Source organism: Psammomys obesus, unplaced genomic scaffold, assembly GCF_907164565.1.
Source record: "Psammomys obesus unplaced genomic scaffold, mPsaObe1.curated_primary_1811, whole genome shotgun sequence".
Taxonomy (NCBI): domain Eukaryota; kingdom Metazoa; phylum Chordata; class Mammalia; order Rodentia; family Muridae; genus Psammomys; species Psammomys obesus.
This window is the reverse complement of record NW_026596134.1, coordinates 10,072,315-10,094,262: the sequence shown is the minus strand read 5'-3', so window position 1 is coordinate 10,094,262 and position 21,948 is coordinate 10,072,315. Positions and strand designations below refer to the sequence as shown.

General features: G+C 37.1%; 1 protein-coding gene across 4 annotated transcripts in view; it reads right to left on the bottom strand.

Moving 5' to 3' along the window:
* Window positions 1-21,684, bottom strand: part of Tc2n (tandem C2 domains, nuclear) — a 57,060-nt gene extending 35,376 nt beyond the window's left edge. The window contains exons 1-5 of one of the 4 annotated variants that reach the window (XM_055593199.1): window positions 21,580-21,684; window positions 21,113-21,230; window positions 11,273-11,385; window positions 8,444-8,674; window positions 1,673-1,840 (exon numbers count right to left, since the gene is read on the bottom strand). In XM_055593199.1, the coding sequence (XP_055449174.1) occupies window positions 1,673-1,840; window positions 8,444-8,674; window positions 11,273-11,339 (466 nt within the window). In that variant the 5' untranslated portion in view covers window positions 11,340-11,385; window positions 21,113-21,230; window positions 21,580-21,684. Of the gene's footprint in view, window positions 1-1,672; window positions 1,841-8,443; window positions 8,675-11,272; window positions 11,386-16,052; window positions 16,073-21,112; window positions 21,408-21,579 lie in introns of those variants that run through there. The other 3 variants (XM_055593197.1, XM_055593198.1, XM_055593200.1) reach the window with 3 other exon arrangements.
* Window positions 21,685-21,948: the final 264 nt, after the last annotated feature.

Sequence of the window (21,948 nt, the reverse complement as noted above, 5' to 3'; positions counted from 1 at the left end):
CTGATCACTCGCCCCTGATGATGAGGCCTTGCCAGGCCACGGAGGAAAAGAATCCAAACAGACCTGAAGAGATTTAACAAGCTTAGGGCAGGTGGCAATAATGGAGAACTTCCCCTTTTAGTAGATTAGGGGAAGGGATGAGAGGGAGATGGAGGGAGGGTGGGATTGAGAGAGTTGAGGGAGGGTGCTTCAATCAGGATACATAATGAATAAATTGTGAAAAAAAATAATAAATAAATTTTAAAAAAGACACTCTTTACACTAAATGTGTATTCTAGCACAGTGCTACAGCAGGCCCTTACAAAAAAATTTTTTTTAAATTTTCAGTGATGTTGATTCATGCATGTAGACCCATGACACCTAAAAACCTGAGAATTTTATGCATCTGAGATAATATCAAACTAAAAAATTCCAGTCAGTTTCAATTTTTTTGTATGTACCTCCAATCGTGAATTCTTAAATTCAGCTAGATGATTAGAACACAAAAAGAAAATATTGGATCTGCCTGGCCACATGGGCCACAGACAGCAAATCCAGCAGAGGTGAGCTGTATGCAAGCACTAAGCCTCATTGCCCACCATCCTAAGGAGGCCTATGGGCACCCCCCACCCACACACACACCAGCAGCAGCATTCAGCTACCCTCTCCACCTACTCCTGACCTGCCAGGCCCACCTGAAACACAAACAGCAGACCCAGCAGGTAAGATGTACACAGGTGCCAACTCCCATTGTCTGCCATCCTGAGGAAGCCTGTAGGTCCCCTACTTCCAAGCAAAGTTCACCTTAGAGCTCTCTCAGCTTACTTCAGAACTGCCTGACCATCAGAGACAACCAGATGGCTAGAGGCCAGTGTTAGAACACAAGCAACAAAACCCATATGACACCACTGGAAACCAACTATTCTACCTCAGTAAGCCCTGGAGATACTATTACACCTGAAGAGCAAGAAAACAATATAAAATCTGAGGTTATAAAAATGACAGATCACCTCCCCCTGAGGGGGGAACAGCCTTACCAGGCCACAGAGGAAGACAATGCAGCCAGTCCCGATGAGACCTGATAGGCTAAGGTCAGATAGAAGGGGAGGAAGACCTCCCATATCCATGAACTTGGGGAGGGGCATGGGAGGAGATGAGGGAGAGAGGGTAGGATTGGGAGGGGACAAGACAGGGGGCTACAACTGGAATACAAAGTGAATAAATTGTAATTAACAGCAACAGATCCAAAAAGTCTGGGCACAGGGGTCTTTTCTGAAACTGATACTCCAGCCAAGGACCACTCATGGAGATGGCCTGGAACCCCTGCACAGAGGTAGCCTATGGCAGTTCAGTATCCAAGTGGCCTCCATAGTAATGGGGACAGGGACTGTCTCTGACAGGAACTGATTGGCCTGCTCTTTGATCACCTCCCCCTGAGTGGGGAGCAGCCTTGCCAGGCCACAGAAGAAAACAATGCAGCCACTCCTGATGAGACCTGATAGACTAGGAACAGAGGGAAGAAGAGGAGGACCTCCCTTATCAGTGGCCTGGGAGAGGGACACGGGTGGGGAAGAAGGAGGGTGGGGTTGGGAGGGGAGGAAGGAGGGAGGTACAGGGGGGATACAAAGTGAATAAACTGTAATTAATAAAAATAAAATAATTTAAAAAAGAAAATACACAAATGTCTTCTTACCAGATCCATATAATTTTTTTGTTTCAAAATGAAGTGGAAAGCGTCTACTTAAATCAGGTGAAAAGTGTTGATACATATAGCATGGATTATACACATCATAGCTGGATCCACTGTAGGATGAACTGCAAAGTTCTGCTTTTTGATCTCCAAAAGATGCTCTGGCAGATCCTGAAAGCAATTGTTTCTATAAGCCAATAGCTGATACACTGAAGGGACAGGTTAAAAATACTTTGTCACAAATTATATTAAAACATATGCCTCAACCATTACACATTTATAGAATTCTAACTGAATGGTATATTTAAAGAATAAGCCAGGAATCCTGCTCTTAAGACAGCCTAGCAAACTTTTAGCATTTTTTATAGCCCTATTGACAATTCTAAAATTCATGACCTGAATTTCCTCTTATGTTTTTACTTACATGTATAACATCTTTTAAATAATATAATTTTAGATACATTTTAAGACATTTTAAAAATTGACCACATACAGGCTGGAGAGATGACTCAGAGTTTAAGAGAAATGGCTGTTCTTCCAAAGGTCCTGACTTCAATTCCCAGCAACCACATGATGGCTCATAACCATCTGTTAATGAGATCTGGTGCTTACTTCTGGCATGTGGACATGCCAGAATACTGTATAAATAATACAGAGTACTGTATAAATAATAAATAAATCATTTCTTAAAAATTGACCATGTATAATAAGATTCACTAAGCAGATATTTTATTTGAAAGGACTCAAATAAAAAAGCACTTTTTAACCACAGTTCAATTAAGTTGGAAAATAACAACAAAATAAGTTAAAATATTTACAGAAATAAGTAAGAACTACCAGAAAGATTACATCCAGGAACTAATGAGAGAAGATACAGAGTCCCACAACTAAACAGTAGGTGGAGCCTGGAGATCCCTGCAGAGAAGCAGGGAGGACCAATCAAAGGAACCAGAGGGGTCAGGAACACAACACACAGAATCAACTGACTGAATCATCATCATAGGGGCTCACAGAGATCTGGGAGTCTATGGAGATCTGACCAAGGTCCTCTGCATATATATTATGGCTGAGTATCTTGGTGTTCTGGGATTACTAACAGTGGGAGCAGGGGCCATCTCTGACTCTTTTGCCTGTTTGTGGGCTCCTGTTCCACCTACTGGGTTGCCCCACCCAGCCTTGCTGTATTGTATATGCCTGGTCTTACTGTAGCTTGTTGTGCTGTGTTTGGTTCATGTCCGTTGGAGGTCTGCTCTTTTCTGAGGACAGATTTGGGGTGGATCTGGGGGAGAGGGGAAGTGGGAGAGAGACACTGGGAAGGGGGGAAGGAAACTGTAGTCAGGATGTAATATATGAGAGAATAAAAATAAAAATACTAAGAACCAAGACTATATCTTAATGTAACCTTAAGAAGAAAATCAAGGACTGGAGAGATGATAAGCAAGCTATAATCTGTATAAGCCACAGAGGTTAGGTAGAGAGTAAGAGACTAGGCAGGAGGGATACATCTCTTAGGACAGGGAAATAAAATAGTTATGGATAGATGACGGGGGCTGGAATGGGAGGATTAAATAAGGAGAGAAGAGGCGATAAGGGAGGGAATACAGGAAAGGAATACAGCTATATCTAAAGGCCATTTGAGAGAGCATATAGAAACCTAAACCAGTAAAAGCTTCCTAAAACATATACATATATAAAGGTGATCTAAATGAAATTGCCAAATAATGGGGGAGACAGAACCCCAGATGGATATTTCTTGTCACCAAATGAGGCTTCTAGTAACAGGAATGGGTTACATCTAATCAAGTTGTTGGCCACGGAACCCCTAAGCAACCCAGGCTATTGCCAAGGCTATTGGTTGCTCTCCACAAACCGATGGTAAGGACCTATCACTGAAGACAACACCTACACAACTCATTGAACATGGCAAAATCAAGCTGGTGCCTACATAGAACCTTTACCCCTGGAAACTAGTATTCATGGTAACTGGAAAGTACTCTGCATGCTACCAAAGGAGAAAGATAAACACAACCCAGCTACAAACCCTGCAATCTACAATGATGACCAGGTTTGTAGCAAGATATGCTGGCACAATAGTGGTACAAAGCCCGTGGCAGTAATCAACCAATGTGATTTGATATAAGGACCACTCCATGAGATGGAACCCATCTCTGACACTGCGTGTATGGTCAAGAACCTAGGACTAGATAGGTCAGGGACCTAGGTGAAAACACAATATTACTTCTCTGTTAAGGAACATAGCAATAAAATGACTCCTAATAACATTCTGCTATGTTCATAAATCAGTGCCTTGCTGAAAGCTTCTTCTTGCATCAGGTGGGAAAAAAATACCGAAACCTAGAGCCAGATAATGTGCAGAGAGTGAGAGATTTTTTTGAACACTCAGCCCTGAATGGGATGTCTCTATCAAATCCCTCCTCTCAGAGTTTAGGAAATTCTGCAGAAGAGTCAAAAGAGTTTAAAAACCAGAGGAAATGGAGGACACCAAGAAAACAGGCCTTCTAAACAGAGCATGACCAATGCACATATGAACAAAGATGGTGACATCAAGCACAGGGCTGCTGCAGGTCTGCACCAGAGTCCCCATCCCTAACCCAAAAGCTATCTCCAATTGATAACCACTTGCAAATGAAGAATTAGTTTTCTCCAAGAGAGTCTCACTGAAAGAAAAATATTTTTTTCAGTATTTATTTATTTATTTATTTATTTATTTATTTATTTATTTATTTATTCACTTTGAATCCCAACATACTCTTAGGAGTAGGACCCATGTCCAACATCAAATAGCCAACACAAATGAACCCGATGATAACTTTAGAGGTTCTTTCTCTCATGTTATGCCAGGGCATTTTATTTAGTTTACCTTATAGGTCCTTTGAATACATATACTGCCTTCCAGTTTTATGTTTTCATGGGATTCCTGTGTTTGCAAACATATGTGTCTCTGTGTCTATATATATTTGTGGTACTTTTCCTTTGGCTCTTTTTCTTCTGTTTGTTTTATCTTATTCTGATTTGTTTGTTTTTGTTTTATCTTATTTTACTTTCTTTTCTTATTATTCATTAGATGCCTGTTTGTTTTCTAAGGAGAGACAAAAAGGATATGAAGACAAAAGCAGGGAAGAACTGAGAGGAGTTTGGGGAGAGGGGAAGATGTAATTAAAAATATAGTCTATGAAAAAAAAAATTCAATAAAATAAAAATAAAACAAATAAATAAAGGACAGAAAATGGGGGGACAAACATTTAAAAACATGTGCATAAGTATTAAGAAAAACAAAAATTATGATAATAGCAATTGTGATACTGACTACCCTCAGGAAATAAGAAGTAAGCTTCCTAGTAGTTCTCTATTTTCCTTACTTGGCTGGTGTCTGCATATGTGCTGCTTTACTTTTTAATACATCACTGAACTTTACATTTCTCTTTGTGTGTTTTTCTCCATATGTAAGGTATCTTACTATTTGAAAAGGCTAAGGAACTTTAAGTTTTTCTTTCAGGTTTAATAATCATATAGCATAAGCTAAGGTTTTCCAAAGGTTTAAGTTATGATGCTAAGTCAGTAAAGTCCTTCTCTTACAAGCATGAGGATCTGAGTTTATTTCTCAGAGCCCATCAAAGATGCTGGGCATAGATATGCATGTTATAAACCCAGTGCTAGGAGAGCATAATGGCCATCCTATCTAGCCTAATTGGTAAGCTTTATGGACAGATCCTCTCTCAATGGAGATAGGTGATGTTCCTGGAAGTGTCACTACAGGTTGTCTTCAGATCTCTGTGCATGCATGCAGCCATATACATGAATATATTTTTTCAGTTCAAGGGCTGAGGAAATAGCTTAGTCAGGAAGTGCCTGCCTTCCATACAGGAGGGCCTGAATCTAGATCTTCAGCACTCACATAAAAGCCAAGTATGCTGACACTTGTCTATAACCCTATCTCTGAAAGGACAGAATCACGAAGATTCTCAGAGCCCACTGGCCAGCCAATGCAGCCAAGTGGTGTGCTCTGGGCTCAGGGAAAGACAAAGTCTCAAAAATAGAATGGAGCGCAATAGAAGACAAGCAGTGTCAACCTCTGACCTCCACAAGTATGTGCACATGTATGCACACATATACACAAATACACATTCACACACATTATACACACAAACACACAAAAAAATCATTTAAAATGTTTCAATTGTCATCTCTGATTCTCTGTCCTACTTAAAATTGTACCTACAGCATAAACTGGTATTTTCTATATTAAGTTAAATGATAAAATAAATGATTTACACTGAGTTCAGAAAAGAAAAATAAGATATGAAATATGAGATGATACTTTACCTTCACTCTGGTTCAGTTAACATTGCATAATCGAATTACAGTGCAGAGCAGGGAGATTCTAAAGAGTTGTCATGTCTGAGCACTATTATTTATATACTTTATAAACTAACACTTAAATCATTTAGCACATACACAAAATGTTACTTGAAGTCTTAGTTTACGACAACAAAAGTTATCAATGACTCTAAGAGCATTATTTACCCTTTTATTATTGTATAATATATTTTTAAATTATATATAAATTAAGTTGTATAATATGTAAATAAAGTATTTATTTATTATAAGTAACATAAAATTTGTTTATATAACTATATGTCATATATAAATATATTATTACAATATATAAAGTTATTGTTATTATTACTAAAGATCCTCAATACCACCAAAGATGGCCCATTACTTTTATAAACTATTCCTAAAAATGTAAGCATACTCTCATTTCAGGGAACAGGACAGAAACATTCCATAGAGGGCCTCTGAAAGATTCTACCCATGAGCATATTGAAGCAGATGCTGAGATTCATAGCCAAACTTTGGGCAGAGTGCAGGAAATCTTATGGAAGAAAAAGATAGAAAGATCTGGAGAGGATAGGAGTGCTACAAGGAGACCAACAGCTCAGGAGGTCTTACAGAGACTGATGAATCAACCGAGGACCATGAATGGAAAGAACCTAGACCTCCTGTTCAGATATAGCCCATGGGCAGCTTAGTCTCCATGTAGGTTTCCTAGTAAGGGGAGCAGGTGCTGTCTCTAACATGGACTCAGTGGCTGGCTCTTTGATCACCTCCCCCTGGCAAGGTAGCTTTACTAAGCCACAGAGAAAGAGGATCCAGACAGTCCTGATGAGACCTGATAAGCTAGGGTCAGATAGTAGGAAAGAAGGACCTCAGTGGACTAGGGGAAAGGCATAGGTAGGGAGGGTAGGACCAGGAGGAGATGAGGGAGGGGGCTATAGCCAGGATACAAAGTGAATAAATTGTAATAAATAATAATAATAAAGAAAAAAGTTTGAAAACAGTCCCATATATCCATAAAACAATTATCAAAAGTTCAAAATGTATATAATCAGAATTCCAAAAGAAAAAGGAAAAGACAAAACAACAAAAAAGAATATGTGGACAAGTAATATATATCTTGACATGGGTTTGAACTATACTATTATATGTATTTGTCAATATTAAACAAACAACAGATTTCAAACTCAGCAAATACACAAAAAAATCAAAATCAGTTTTAGAAAGTACACTGTTCATAAGATTTGTGTTAAAATACAATTGTAAATAGATCAGTAAACCTCAGTAAATGTGTAAGTATCTGTATTAAGATACCTGTAAGTATTTAGAAGGAATATATTGATGGTTTCAATTTATTCTTAAATGTTTTACCCATTCACTGCCAAAAAAAGAGGGTTAATGTTGGATAGAAGGATGGAGTCATATAAATAATGATTAAAAACAAAAGCACAGAAAAATGTTAATGGGACAATTTAAGTGTTAGACATGAAAGTATTACTGTTAAATTCCTTCAACTCCTTTATATGCTTGAAATTTTTTCTAATAAAAACTTTGAGGGGGAAAAAGCTATTGCGACTGGCAGCACTTTAATGAACTAAGACAGTTTTTTAAATAATAGCTATGTGTTGTTTCATTTTACTTTACTAATTAACCTCCACAATGTGAGCCAAATTTCAGGCAATGAACCTACCTTATTCATGTACTTATTCAGTCTGAAAAGTATAGCCTGAGAATGAAGGAAGGGAGTAAAGGAGAAGAAGAGCAGAGAGGAGAAGGAAGAAAGACATGACAAGCAAGAAGCAAGAAACAGAAAGACTATATGACTGTTTCCTATGTCTTATTGTACCAAATTGTAGAAAATAGTAGATAAATTATTTCTGTTTCAGTGCTTACTGATTAAATTCTTTTACTTTTTCTTTCCAGGTGAATAAAAGATAATATGACTATTTTAAAAGTCAAACTGAAGGAGCTGGAGATACAGCTCATTAGGTAAAAGCACTTGCTGCTCTTCCAGGGGCCTCAAGTTCAGTTCCCAGCACCCATACTGAGCAGCATACAACCACTTGTAGCTCTGGCTCCAGGAGATCTCCTGCTCTCTTCAAACCTCCACAAGCACCCAAAAATATGTAGTATGCACAGACATAAACATATACACATATAAACAAAAATATGTCATTTTAAAGTCAAACTATATATAAATGTGCCATGCTATACTGTGATCAGCTTCTACAACAGGACATTTCAAAAATACTATTTATTAAGCTGTACTACATAAAGAATTTATAAAACTCAAAATATAAATGTTTGCATAAATTTTATGTGAAAGCTAAGTTTAAAAAAAAAAAGCAAAATAACCCCATTAATAGATTTTAGTAGTCCATGTTGACTTTTAAATCTTGACAGTTTGTTGTTTACCTTCCAGTTCATCCAGATGTGAAGGAGTTCCTTGTGTCCTGGGCTGAATATAAGATAATTTAAACCTGGGCACCACAAATGGTACTTCTTTACCATCACATGGTAATTTGGAAAGCAAATAATCCTCACCACAGCCAACTTGGGGCTTAACTGAAACAGAAGTCAATGGAGGTATACAGATGGTATTCTGGCTATTTGAGACGGATGGTTTAAAGTCTCTTTCCACAGAAACTGTGTTCACAAGAAGAAAAATCAGAAAGAAATCACAATTATGCATATAGATTATCTGTAATACTTTAAACCCAGAATGGCTGGTACTTTTCAAATCATTTTATTTCTTATTTTTATTATATTTTATTGTTTTATTTTGAGACAAGGTCTTACTATGTATACTCAGATGGCCTGGAATTTGCTTTGTAGACCACACTTGCCTAGAATTCATAGAGATCTCCTAGCTTCTGCTGCTTGCTTTTGAATCTTGAATGCTAGGGCTAACAGGATTGCCACCCTGTCTGGCCTTTTTAAAATAATTGTAGAAAAACATCCTCAGACAAACTATTATTGAGCTCTAGCAAGCACTCTGGAATCTACATTAATCTTGGCCAACCAAGATTTAACCAATTAATATGTTATTGCCAAAGTACATTATCCTATTAGAATGTGAAAAGCAGTTCTTAAGAGTCATTTCTACAAGAGCGCATAGATGGAATGCAAGTTTATTTCACAGTTAAATTAATAATGTCCTCTAGTAAAAATCTAGTCATTTAAAAATGCTATAAACAAAGCAACATTTGTCACTATGGGTAAACCTGAGTCTCAAATATGTAAGTCAATTCTAAAAAGAAGCCAAAAGTCTTCAAGTCTACAAAACTCTCCACCAAATCACTAAATAAAATGCACAATGACTATTAATACACCGATATTAGCAATATCCCTACATGAGCTTCTATAGACCATTTTATCTATTTTCTAAAATAGTATATACATAACCTAAGAGAGGGTGGAAAAGGACAGTTGATCTTTACATATGGTTAATATATGCAGAACTAATTAAAGTACCCTTACTATAGTACAGGAATTTATGGAATGTTTTAATGTAAAAAAGAAACTTTCTGCTATAGACTGGATAGTGGTTTAAGTATCCCAGTGTGTTGACATTTAACCCCTACTGTAAGGGTATTAACCCATAATCATCATTGTAAGGAAAGTAAAACCCTCTATGGAAACTTAAACAAACTCATGCTTAGATGTGGGGTCTTTGGGATTAGTTTACTTTGAGTGGGTAGAAAATCCATGGTTGAATGCTGGTGGCTTTGTAGGAGATAAGTTATATGTGTTCATTCCCTTTTCTTCTATCAAGTGATACTCTGCACTACCTTGCCAGAAAAAACAACAACAACAAAACACCTTTGATCTTCAGGACTGTGAGTCAAAATAAACCTCTTCTCCAGTCTGTAATAAGCAGAGGTTCTGTGTTACTGGCATCATAAAATGGACTAATAAAATTTCATATCCAAATATATAGTAAGAAGCTCTATCCTACAAGAAATTTAAAATAAGAGCCAGATAAAAATAAAGTTCTAATCTTAACACTGAAGAAATAAGTAACTATATAATATAATAGGAAATAACTAATCTAGGAATTCTTCATAAATGTAGGTCTTGATAAAAGTTATGTTTCTTTTTATCATTATTATTTTATATTAATTATATTCACTTTGTATCCCAGCTGTAGCCCTTTCCCTCATTCCCTTCCAATTCTACCCTCCCACCCTCATCTCCTCCTATACCCCTTTCCAAGTCCACTGATAGGGGAGGTCCTCCTGCCTTTCCATCTGACCCTAGCCTATCAGGTCTCATGAGGACTGGTTGCATTGTGCTCCTCTGTGGCCTGGTAAGGCTGCTCCCTCATCAGGGTGAGGTGATCAAAGAGCTAGCCACTGAGTTCATGTCAGAGACTGCCCCTGTTTCCCTTACTAGAAAACCCACTTGGAGACTGAGATGCCATGGACTACATCTGTGAAGGAGTTCTAGATTATCTCCATGCATGGTCCTTGGTTGGAGTATCAGTCTCAGAAAAGACCTCTGTGCCCAGATTTCTTGGTTCTGTTGCTCTCTGCTCTCCTGTGGAGTTCCTGTTCTTCAGTGATTATCTTAGGGTTTCTATTGCTGTGACAAAACACCATGACCAAATAAAATAAACTTAGGGAGGAAAGGGTTTATTTCAGTTTACGAAGTATAGTCCACCATGCAGGGAACTCAGGGCAGGAACTTGAGGTAGGAACTAAAGCAGAAGCCATTGAGAAGTTCTGCTAACTGGTTTGCTGACCCTTATTTCTTATAGCACCAAGGACCACCATACCACCCACAGTGAGCTACCACAGTGAGCAAGCACAGTGATAATTTATCCACAAGATATTTTAATGTACTGTACATAAAGTGGAAGCTGTCTTTATTTGCATCAAAACGTTTGTCACTTTATTGTTTCCCAAGCACACTTCTTACCTCAACTATATTATTTCATTCACCTGTCTATGTCCAACTCTCAGATTTTCATACTCCTTCTTCCTACTGGCTTGCTAAATCCTATTCAGGCTCCCATGGCAAAGGCTACCTTCTTTATAGTCATATCCAGGGTTGTCTCATGATTTGAATTACTCAATCTCTCCACTATACTTCAGGGTCCCTGAAAGTTCTGAAATGACAATCTAGTATGCCTTCCCTTTTAGCCTTCCCATCAAAGTCAGAAAACATTCTTAATTTATTAATATATTATAAAATGCCACAAAGAAGGCATTAAGTGTTTACCAAAATAAAAATAATACTTACACTTGTGGTTTTCTGTTTCACCATAGAAACATCCTCTACAGCAACTCTTTAAAAATTCTGCTGCCATTACATTCAATTTCTAATAATTAGAAAACTTCAGTTTTAATGTCAACCTATTGGTAAAAGAGAATGCATAAAATCATCATGGTTAATGCTACTGGTTATCACTAAACAAATCACACTATATCTTTCTGATCTATATCAAGGGCTCTAAAGAAAAGTATTTAAAAGATACATTTTTACACTTCTATATGATTTTATACAACATAGGGTCTTCATGATTTATCAGAAAAGCAGACTTAATTAAATCAACAATTTCAATGTTACAATTTGAAAAAGAAAATCTCCCTTTTCAATATTCTCTTACATCTGATACATCGAGGTTTATGTCCAAGCAAAACTTGAAAGCAAATATGGCTGTCATAAAAAGTGTGACAGAAAATTTTCACTTCCTCTACATCAATCATTTTGATATCCAAAATCCTTTGTAATTGGAGCTTGATAAGCAAATCTATAAATTTCATAAATTTAAATTTGTACATTATCTTAATCCTAGAATTAAACTAACAGGAAAAATATACAATACAATCTTAAATATTGTATCATTCACATAAACACACCCAGAGATAGGAAGGAGAGCAAGCACACAAATAAGATATATTGCAATGGATTATTTATTAATAATAATTGATCAGGAACATAGTGCATGAGAACTTTTTGTCCAATTTTCTACCCTGATATCAATGTGCTTGTTCCAAAGAACTCTCTTCACTTACACCTTACTTAAATTCTATACATTTATGTGGAAAATTTAAACATACACAAGAGAACCTACAATAACAAAATCACCCAAATTAAACAATTTTCAACTTATGGTGAATCTTATTTCATCTCTACCTCTCACTTGCCCTATACTTTTGGCTTACTTTAAGATAAATGTCAAAAATATAATTTAATCTAAAATACTTCTAAAATAGTAATGATTAAAAGATGTGACAGAAGTCCTTGGTAATTAACTTTTGAGGGGTTCTCACTGGCTGAAGTATTAAAACATCTGAAATAAATTATAAACGTAACATTTCTAAATGGTACTTTTTAAAAATAATAGCATTATCACATACAAAAATTTAACATCAATATGACAAAAAGTAATATACTTCGTATCTAATTTCACCTATGGTTTCTATTTCATAAGAGCTGTTTAGTTGAATTCAAGATAAAATTAAATTCTTGTACCTTTTGCTATTACAAATAGTACCGCTAGTTCTATGTACATATATTACTCAGCTATTTCTCAGTATATATCTGTAAGATATAGGACTACTGGTTAAAAAGTACATATGTAATTCTTTTAGTGCTAAAATTTCTGAATTGCGGTCATTTCATATTCACAACAAAAGTATATAAAATCACATTTGTTGCTAACAAAATGTTGTTCAAATGCTGCATTTTTGTTGGTGTGAGGGGAAAGCAATGATTGCCCTTTGATGTTTTAAATTTTTAAATGTTATTTTTTAATATTGGGAAGGGCCAGAGAGACGGTGCTTAGTGGTTTAGAACACTGGCTGCACCTGAGGCCATGTTGATGTTTTGACCTGTGCTGCCGCCAAGGGCTATGATGGTGTCCATAGACAGTGCTGCAGCAGAGATCCATGTTGATGTCCATGGTCTGCACTGCCATTGGACCATGACAATGTCTGTGGCATGTATTATTGCCAGAGATCATGTGGAAGTCCATGATCCAAGCAAGCTCCATTGGCAGTAGAGCACAAGGAAGCTACTTTTGCCATGGTATTGATGACTGCAGATTCACAGCTGGGGGGAAAAAAGGGACATAGAAATCCTATATGACAACTCCTATCCCTCCACCACCCCCACAAAACTAACAGCCTAGACATAAAGTCATAGAACTCTGAATAAATTGTCATAAGGATGATGAAGAGTAGCTCTCCATAACTGATGGTTTCTGGCAGGAGTGCAGGTGGGGAAGGACTTGGTTTTCTTTAAGGCACTAGCCACTATGAGTTTGACCATGCTCCAGCGAGAATATGAACAACACAAATTGAACTTTCTTCTTCTCCTTCTCTTTTTCTTTCTTCTCCTCCTTTTCCTCCTCATTCTTCTTTTTTGGAGGGATTTGGAGGGATTTGGAGGGGGTGAACCTGGGAGAACTGAGAAGTGAGTATGATCGGGGTTCATGTTATGAAATTCCCAAATAAGCGATAAAAAAATATTATGAAAAGGAGGGGAAAAAAACCCACTGGCTCTTTCAGAAGACTAGCATTTAATTCCCAAAACTCACATGGCAGATAACAACAGTCTGTAACTCTAATACCCTCTTCTGCCTTTGCTGGCACCACACTCACATAGTATACATACATATTATGCAGGCAAACACCAACACATAAAATGAAAATAAATCTTTAAAATATGCTTGGTATCATTTTACAATAAGCCAAAATTGTAGCTATTTACATTATCTGTGTTTATAAGTTGCCATTTATCTTTTAGAAGTTGTTTATGTATTTCAGAGATTGACTCATGTCCATCATATAAATGGAAAACGTTCTTTTAACCTGTCATTTGCTTCCTGATTTGATTACTATGTTCTCCATTATAAAAAAGTGCTTGCATAGGCTTAGGATGTAGTTCAGTGGCAGAGAACTTACCTAGCGTGTACAAAGTCCTACATTTGACCCTCAGTGCAAAACACCAAATATGAATATATATGTATATATATTATATACGTATATACAAATTATCTGTTGTCTAAAATGCTTGATATCAGAGTGTTTCAGATTTTGAAGTTTCCAAGATTTACACATATATAATGAGATATCTAGAGAAGAAACCAGATCTAAGTATGAAATTTATTTTTTATATACATCTTACATATCCAAAAGTAATTTTGTACAGAAAACAAAGTTTTATCATGTTTATAGCATTATAGTAACATTGAGATTTTAGATCCTGGAGCAGTTTGGATATATAAACATATTTACATATACATACCTACAAATATATCTATGATTTTCATTTTTACAGGTAGACTAAGTCACAGCAAAATTTCTCCATCTCCATGGGTCATAAGTAATTTGCCCATATTTTCTTCAAATTATTTTAATTAGTATGTCAATTTTTTATATGGAAATCCTGGTGTACGATATGAAAAATGTGTCCAAACCTATTTTTTCCAACTTGATTATTCCAGTACCACAAGCACCGCATATTCAAAATTCCATGTGCTCACTTCAGCAGCACACACATTAAAACCAGAGTGTAGAAGTTTTGGTGTCTTTTAAAACTCAGTTATGTTATATAAACATGTTTTCGTTTTAATCCCAGGTGTGGGATATGGGGCTGCTTTAGACTGTCCGCTGCAGCAAACTCTTTGCCTTGTGCAGGCTGAGCGGGGCATGATCTTTGCCAGCTGTGGATGGTTTAATGCTGAGGACCCTGAGAGTCTATAAAGGCAGAGTACAGAGGGGAGGGGCAGGCTGAGAAAGAAGGCAGCCGCGGCTGCCCTGCTGCTACTCCTGGTTGCTGCTGTTGTGGTTACAGGAGGAGACGTTAGAGATCTCCTGAAATGAAGATTGGACCTGCCCCAAAGAACCCAACTACCCTAACCAGCAAGAAGTACTAAAGAAACTTATAACTCCTCTCTCCACTAACTTTCTTTCTCTCCTACCTGTGTTGGAGTGTTGGAAGGAATAAGGGTTGGAAGGGAGGTAGAAGCAAAGAAACCCAAATAAAATATATAAAAACACATGCCTACACTAGAGTGATATGGAGATCATCAGGATGGCCCTTATGTAGAAACAATGGTGAAGCATTCCATATTTTTACCTTCATACCTGGAACTCACACATACATGCACACAATTGCGAAATAATAAATAGAAATACAAATTTACTTTTTCTACTGCCATCACAATGTTCCCTTTAAAATACTAAATTTCCATGTGTAAATTAGGTATGCTTCTATATTTTCTATTCTCTTCCATCGGCCAATGTATTCCTGTATCAATACCATGTGATTTTAGTTTTGCAGGATTACAATGCATAGCAGGACTAGCTATATTACTGCTCTTCACTTTCAGCTTTTACTTAGCTATTCATGCTTGTCTGATCTTACCAATTACCTTTGCAGTATGGTCTAGCTCTAAGAGAAAAAAAAATCTGATGACAACTTCATTGAAAACATAGTAAACTCCTATTTTATAATATTTGACATCTTTAAAAATGTCAAGCAATTTATAATTACTTACTTGATTATTTCATATTCATGTTTTGACAACTAACCAAATCCAAACAGACAAAGAATTTGGTATTTCCCCAAGGTAACAAGTATGTAATATGAAAATATGAAATGTAAATATGAAAAAAGAATCAACTTCAATGACTACAAGGAAAATACAAATAAAATTACAATAAGATATCACTTTACAAACAGTAATTGAAAATACATATAAAATATATGAAAAAAAACTAGACCCATCACACATTGCTGCTAAGAATGTAAGATGGTGTAGATGCTTTGTTTAAAAAAAATACCATGGTATTCCTCAAAAACTTCACTAAAAGTTACCAGATGACCCATAAATTCCATTCCTGGTTTACTATACCTATGAAAATGAAAACCATACCTTCATGCAAAAAACTTGACCAGAAAGGTTCACAGGGACCTTACTCAGAAGAGTAAAGAAATAGAAACAATCAACCATCCACCAGTGAAAAGATAAAATTTTTCTTTTATCTTATATCTATAGTCATATATTTACCTATGCAGTGGGTCTTATTCAGCAACAACAAAAAAATGAAGTACAAGTTCATATCATATCATGCCATATCGTGGATAAACCCTGTAAATAACATACTAAAAGAAGTAAGACATGAAGATCACACTATAAGATTGATTCTATTCATAGGCAAATACAGAGACACAAGATAGAACAAGTGGTTGTCAGAAAGCTGCAGGAGAGAAAATAGTAAGTTACTATTATATAAATGGCTACAAGTTTCCTTTTAGGGAAGAGGTTCTCAACCTGTGAGTCACTTTGGGGATCACATATCATATCCTGTATATCAGATATTTACATTTTGACTCATAAAAGTAGCAAATTTTCAGTTATCAAGTAGCAACAAAATAATTCTTGGTTGGGGGTCACCACAACATGTGGAACTGTAGCAAAGGGACTCGGGTTGCCAACCATTATTTTAGGGGAACCACAAGATTGTTCCTGAATGATATACTTTAACAGGGTGAATTTAATTTAAAAGATATCTCTTTTTTTAAGTTTACCAAAGATAACCGCTGCCCCACACTCTTACACCCCACCCAGCCTCCGTCTGTTTATGTGGTCATAACTTGTCAAAGACAGGCTTTTCTTTTTTTTCTATTTTAGTTAGCCTTATGGCAACTTTCTTTGCTGTGTTTCATTTTGTTTCTGGAAAGAAAGAGTAATTTTTCACTCCTTTCTCAACAAATCAGCCTTTGGGATCTTAGAAGTACGGGCAGAAGCTCTCAGCTTATCTTCAAGGTGCTCTGGATGAATTCCAAGTGTTCTCAGCACTACAAATACCCCAAGTATTTCATGGCCATCAAGTTCCCCTACTTAACAAACTACCCTTCAAGCAAAGAGAATTTAAGAGCTCCTTTGTCTCGGTTATCCAGCATCCTTTTAGTTTTTGACATGTTAATTTCTATTCTTAGGATACAGCATCCTTAGTTTCTTTCTGTATAAAATTTGCTCCAAATTGCAACTTACTATGTTTCCAAAATAAAGTCCCATGTTTACTTTTTGACTTAAAATTAGCTCTGATGATATATGACAAGATTTACAACCGATGTGGTTTACATTAGAGCACCTTCAGGGTTTTTGTTTGTCACCTAAGGTGATTACAGTACTTGTTCAAAAATAAAGCAGTACATTATAAAAAGTAAGAAGTTTACTTCTGAAAGAGAAATGGAAAAATAAAATAACTCAAGAAGTACAATTTTACCAGAAAAATGGACTACTGTCAAGGTTCTTTCTACAACTAAAGCAAGATTATAAAGTAAGCAGATATAAACAGTTCAAAGAAACAATAACTTTAAAAACACATTCACAAAGACATGACTCATGCCAGGGATCACTAAGATGAAAATTACAGTATTCAATCAATACCCATATGTGAAAAAAAGAAACAAAGCTGTACCCCCCACTTCACATACACACAAGAAAACGATTACACATAGGTTAAGGCTATAAATATAAGAGGGTTTTTCCCTTTTTGTGGTACTGAGGATGAAACCCATGGTTTTGCACTTGCTTAGCAAGCACTCTACCACTAAGCAATAACCCTAGCTCTGGTTTTTTGAGGCAAGGTCTTGCTACTCGGTAGTTTAGGCTGATCTTTAAGTAGCTATGTAGCCTTGCTGGCTTCCTGCTTTGGGCTCCTAAGTATGGTAGCATTTTTCAAAATTAGCTTATTTATAGTGTGTGCGTGAATGAGGGCACACAAATGGCATTCTGCACTTCCAGAAGTCAAAGAACAACTTCTGGAGAGTTGGTTCTCTCCTTCCATCTTGTTTTGAGGAAGTAGCTCTCTTATTTCAGGCACCATACTCTACTCCAGACTAGCTGGCCCATGAGTTACGGGCAGATTTTCATGTCTTTGCCTTTTATCTCACCACAGAAGTCCTGGGAATATAAACACATCAGCTTTCTACTTGTGCACCTTGTGTTCCAAGGATCAAAACTCAGATCATAAGATTTGCAAAGCAAGCATTTCACTCCCCAAACCATCTCCTTGGGCCTAATATCAGGTTTTAATAGACTATTTTCTTGTAGTTTTAGATGTTACTGAAAAATTGAGAGACAAACCTTGGAAAGGCAACATTTTACAGGTTCCAGCAGAAAACAAACGACTATATTTTTATAAGATGAAGGGAAAGATTAAACATTAAACAATATACCAAAAGTAGAAACCAAAAAAAGAAAAAGACATAGCCAGCTATATTAAAATATAAGGTATGTTCTTCAAAAGCCACTACAAACTAAAAAGACAAGCTGTTTACTGAAATAAAAATGCATGCATAACAGATAAAGGATTCATTTCAAAACTAAAGAACTTCTAGAAGAAGATAAAGAAAGAATATAAACAGACACTACATAAGAACTACATGAGGCTCAACATTATCAATAATTAAAGAAATGTAAAGTAAACCTCCCAAAGGGATTCTTTTTTTTTTTTCTCACTAGATCATTAAAAGGAAATTTTCAGACAATTACAAATGTACAAATTTCTTACATGGTAATAAGAATAACAAGAACACTTACTTGTGATAGTGTAACTGATACAAGCACCATATAAAATAACTCAGTATTACCCAGCAAAAATAAAGACCCACAGTTCTACTCTAAGATTTTAAAAGCAGGAAAATTCATATACATGGATATAAAGAATCATAGACTATAGGGCTATCACAAAACAGCTTTTAATGGCAAGAAATAAATAAATAAGAATGACAATGTGCCCTAAACATCTATCAACAGGATTATGGGTAAACAGTGGAAAAGTCATATAATAGGATGATATACAGCAATAAAAAGCAACTGATCTATACCATATGAATATGGAAGAATATCATAAATTTAAAGTGTTGAAGTCATAGAGCAGGATGTGGTCATGAGCACCTATAATCCCTTCACTTGGGAGGCTGAGACAGGAGAATGGCAAGTTAGAGGCCAATCTGAGCAACACAATAACACTCTGTGTAAAAAATAAGTCACAGAAATCATACAGTATAATTTACTTTATATTGCACTTCAAAACAGACAAAACTAAACAATAAAAATTTTAGAAACATGTGGTCATGTAATAAAATTATAAAGAAAATCAAGAAAAGTAAAAAATAAAATGCAAAGGACATCTTTAAATATGTCTCATTTTTTAAGTATATGAGTATTTGTATTCTTTAAATGCATAGAATACATTTAAAGATGTGTTTATAGATGTTTTTAATGTCATTTTGCATGTATCAAATAATTTCTGTTATTAACAATAGTATAAAATATGAAGGGAATTAAAAGTATTCACAGTCTTATCACCTTGATATAACTATAGTATTTAAAGAAAATAATCATACCCAAATGTCATTTTTTTCCTCTTTTTATTTACTTTCTTACTTTATCTATGTACGAAACTGTCCCAAAATAAACAGCACCTTTTTAAAATTTACAGTTAAATAAGTGATATATGAATATTTGGGGGTATTACCACAATCCAGTAAATTAATACATCCAACATTCCCAAAAGTTACACAATGCTCCCTTTTAATCCATCAGACTTACTTTCTTTCACTGTAACAATTTAATGTGTTTTTTGTCCTGTTAGTTTACATTTTCTAGAATTCTGTTGGCTAACTGCATACAGTTTATGCATGTTTCACCTTATTATCTACTGCCAGAGGGTTTCAAAATGATTATACCAAATTAAGCTCCCACCACCACAGGTGTCAGAGTTTCCTGTTCAATACTAGATAGTCAGACTTTCCCTTTGAACCAGCCTTTCCATACTCCTAAATAATATATTCATTAAAGTACTAGTCTGAAGTTTAAAACAAAGCAACCACAAAACTTCCAATGGAGATCAAAGTGAGCCCATTATACAGAAATTTTAATCCAAGAGCATTTTATTTAAATGCATATTAAACCCAAGGCTTTAACTAATGTATGCAGGATTGTAATTTAATAAAAACAGCCAATTTCCACATAAGATATCCAGGAGAATCGTTAGAACATACCTGAAGAAGTCAAATGACTTAAAAGCAAGTTTGGAGTAACAAAGTACTGGACTTCAAGTGAAATACAGTCTGACACAGCTAATTGTTCTCAGCTTCACCATTTGAGAGGTGACAATGAATTTTAACAGAACACTATTCTATAGTCTTTATAGTCTTTCCAATTTCACAAGAACCTCCCCTCTAATAAGCACCGCTGCCACCATTCCTAATTTTTCTCAAAATATGCGTTCTACACTATTTTTACTTCTTTATCCTCTATTTACAACTCAAATCCATTCAAATTTGGCTTCTGCCCTACTGTTTTACTTGGATTATGTTTGCTGAAGGCAAAGAGCCTCTCCATTAGTTACCCAAGTCAATAGGCACTTTATTTCCTGATCCATTTGACTCATGCCACTTGAAGACTTCGTTAAAACTCTCCGCTCCTCAGGAGTCCTTAAATTTCACTATCTCCTAGAATTTCTCATTTTTTTTTCTCAAAGCTCCTCAGTCTCCTTGGTTGTCCGTACCCATCACTGAAGTATTCATAATGCCCATGGTCTTCCTTTCTTCTGATTCTGTACTTACTTGAATGATCTTCTATACCCTTATATGATTTTTGAGTCTGGCTTTGGAAAAACCTAATACCAATAAATCTTGCTGCCGACTAGACAACTCTGCCAGATGCCCTAAAAGGATATTCAATCCGTTTTTCTCTCATCCTGAGTTAATATTTTCATCAATAAGTTCTATTCATGAATAGTTATAATTCAAATGAAGTAAAAATTCAAGACCTATTTAGATTTTTTGTGAATAAGAAAACTGTTTCTCATCTAATTATTGGGACAGAAATGTTCATTTGCAACCCCTAAACTCACGAAAAAAAAAAAAAATTACGAAGGAGACGATAAAAAAAAAACCCAAATCTCCTCGAATCTCAGAGCCAAACAGTATCAACATTTCCTTCTAGAAATGGTTTTAACCAAGTTGAATATTAAACAGGTAGGAGGAAGGGGGGAGGGCTGTTGTAAATTCTGTTACAGTAAAAAAGGAAAAACTCAACTGACGGCCTACCTTCCGTGAGGATCAAAGTATTTTTAATTACAAAAGCAAAAACTTGACGCGCTTCCTTTAAAAGAGTCTAAAGAAATCTGGCTTGGCATCTGTCGCACAGCTTAACTCTTCTGCCTACCTGTGATGAAGGAAAATCACGGTGGAGAAAAAGGAGGTGGAAATCCTCCCGCGGTGTGAAGGGAAGAGACAACCCGGAAAATGACATCCTCACAGCCTCTGGCCTCCCCTCGGAGTCCCGGGCTCAGGAGAGCCGAACGCCCTGGGGGCTCGCGGACCGGGGGGCAGGCGTGGCTCGGGCCTCGCGGGGTCCCCCGCGCCCCGCAGACGTCCAGAGGAGGCTCGGGATCGGCGGGCGGCGCACCCCGGGCCCCGCGACCCCCGACGGCTGCAGCGACGGGGCTCAGCCGGGCGCTCCGCAGGGACGCGCCCCGCCGCACCCCCACAACCCCGCCCGGACGGAAGCGCACCTGAGCCCCCGACAGCTCCCCGCCGACGTGTCGCGCGCCCCCTCGCGCCTTCAGCCACGGCTCTCCCGGCGCCGGCGCCCTCGCCGCACCCAGCGCGGAGGAGCCCGCCACCTGTAACTGACCGGGTGCTCCGACCTCGCCGGGGCTCACCTCCGCCACGCCCCTCACGCCACGCCCCTCACGCCACGCCCCTCACGCCACGCCCCTCACGCCCCCCTCAGCCCAGGGCCGCTCCACTCCCTCAGGTGCCCCTTGAGACCTACCCTCTCTCTTAGACAGCCCCGCCCCCGCCCCCAGCTTCCCCGCCTCCCAATCTAGCCCCGCCCCTCCGGAGAACCACACCCACCTCATGCACCCGCTCCTATCGCC